Source organism: Erpetoichthys calabaricus, chromosome 6 (assembly GCF_900747795.2).
Source record: "Erpetoichthys calabaricus chromosome 6, fErpCal1.3, whole genome shotgun sequence".
In the NCBI taxonomy this organism is placed as follows: Eukaryota; Metazoa; Chordata; class Cladistia; order Polypteriformes; family Polypteridae; genus Erpetoichthys; species Erpetoichthys calabaricus.
In genome coordinates, this window is record NC_041399.2 from 125,008,364 (window position 1) to 125,009,920 (window position 1,557).

The 1,557-nt window shown below is 40.8% G+C and overlaps 1 protein-coding gene across 1 annotated transcript; it reads left to right on the top strand.

The window, feature by feature from the left end:
• Positions 1 to 281: 281 nt before the first annotated feature.
• On the top strand, positions 282 to 932 carry LOC127528375 (uncharacterized; the record flags this gene model as incomplete). The annotated part of the gene is made up of 1 exon (XM_051928911.1): positions 282 to 932. A coding segment is annotated over one exon (651 nt), but the record flags the coding sequence as incomplete, so codon positions are not given.
• Positions 933 to 1,557: the final 625 nt, after the last annotated feature.

The window sequence follows — 1,557 nt, forward strand, 5'->3', positions numbered from 1 at the left end:
CTCAATAACTTCTACGTGGATGACTGCTTAAGGTCAGTGACAACAGAGGAACAAGCAATAAAGCTGGCAAAGGACCTTCAAGCTCTATGCCTCAAAAGGGTTTTCCCTTGACTAAGTGGGTGAGTAACAACAGAGAAGTTTTATTGTCTATTCCTGAAGAAGACAGAGCTCATGAACAAAAGGACTTAGACTTGAGCCACAGTCTCCTTCCCACAGAGCGTGCCCTGGGTGTCCAGTGGTGCACAGAAACGGACAGTTTCAAATTTCAGATTAAGTTACAAAACAAGCCCGCTACCATGCGTGGTATTCTGTCTGTTGTTAGCTCAGTTTATGATCCACTTGGTTTTCTAGCGCCTGCCCTACTGCCAGCAAAACTTATTCTAAGAGACTTATGCAAAGAGAAATTTGGGTGGGATGAACAAGTAGAAGTCAAACACATTCAGAAATGGAAAAAATGGATGGATGATTTGCAGTTACTTGTAGACTATAAAGTGAACAGATGCTTCAAACCTACCGGATTTGGAACCATAAAAACAGCACAAATGCACCATTTTGCAGATGCTAGTGAAGATGGATATGGCACTGTCACCTACCTTGTCTTAACCAACGAAGAGGGTAAAAAGCATTGTTCATTCCTGATGGCCAAGTCAAGAGTTGCACCATTGAAACAGGTCACGATTCCAAGATTGGAGCTGACAGCAACCGTTGTGGCAATTAAAATGGACAAAATGCTTAAAGGTGAGTTTCAAATGCCCTTAGAAGAATCTACATTTTGGACTGACAGCACCACGGTGCTAAAATACATTTCAAGTGAAAGCACTCGGTTCAAGACCTTTGTTGCCAACAGAATCTCCGTGATCAGAGATCATTCACAGCCTTCTCAGTGGAGGTATGTCACATCTGCCCTTAACCCGGCTGATCAAGCATCCAGAGGGCTAAGCATAGAAAAGTTTCTCAAAAGCACCACATGGTCACAAGGTCCAAGTTTCTTATTGAAGCCCGAATGGGAGTGGCCAAAAAGACCAGATCAACTGAACAATTCACTCATTGAAGATGATCCAGAAGTTAAAACTTGTGCAGACAAAAATAGAGGAAGCAATCAAGCCCATCAACAAACTAATCACCTACTCAGATTGGCATCGCTTGAAGAAAGCAGTGGCTTGGTTCCTCAAGTTGAAAGACTTAATGCTGAACTTAAGAAATGAAAGAAAAACATTTCAATTAGAAGTCAGTCAGACTAAAAGTGATCCAGAAGAACAAAAATCACTCATTGCAAAGCACATGAAAAGGTATAAACTGACTTTAAAAACAAATCCAATTTCACTAGACGATTTAGTTAAAGCCGAAACAGAGCTTATCCACCTCAGTCAACAGCAAGAATTTTCAGAAGAATTAAAGGCTTTAAAGAAAAAGTCTTGTGTTAAAAAGAACAGTCAAATCTATAAACTTGACCCGATCATACAAGATGGAATACTGAGAGTTGGAGGTAGACTCTGCAAAGGTGCAATGTCCGAAGAAGCTAAACATCCTGCAATTCTACACAAGCATTCACATGTT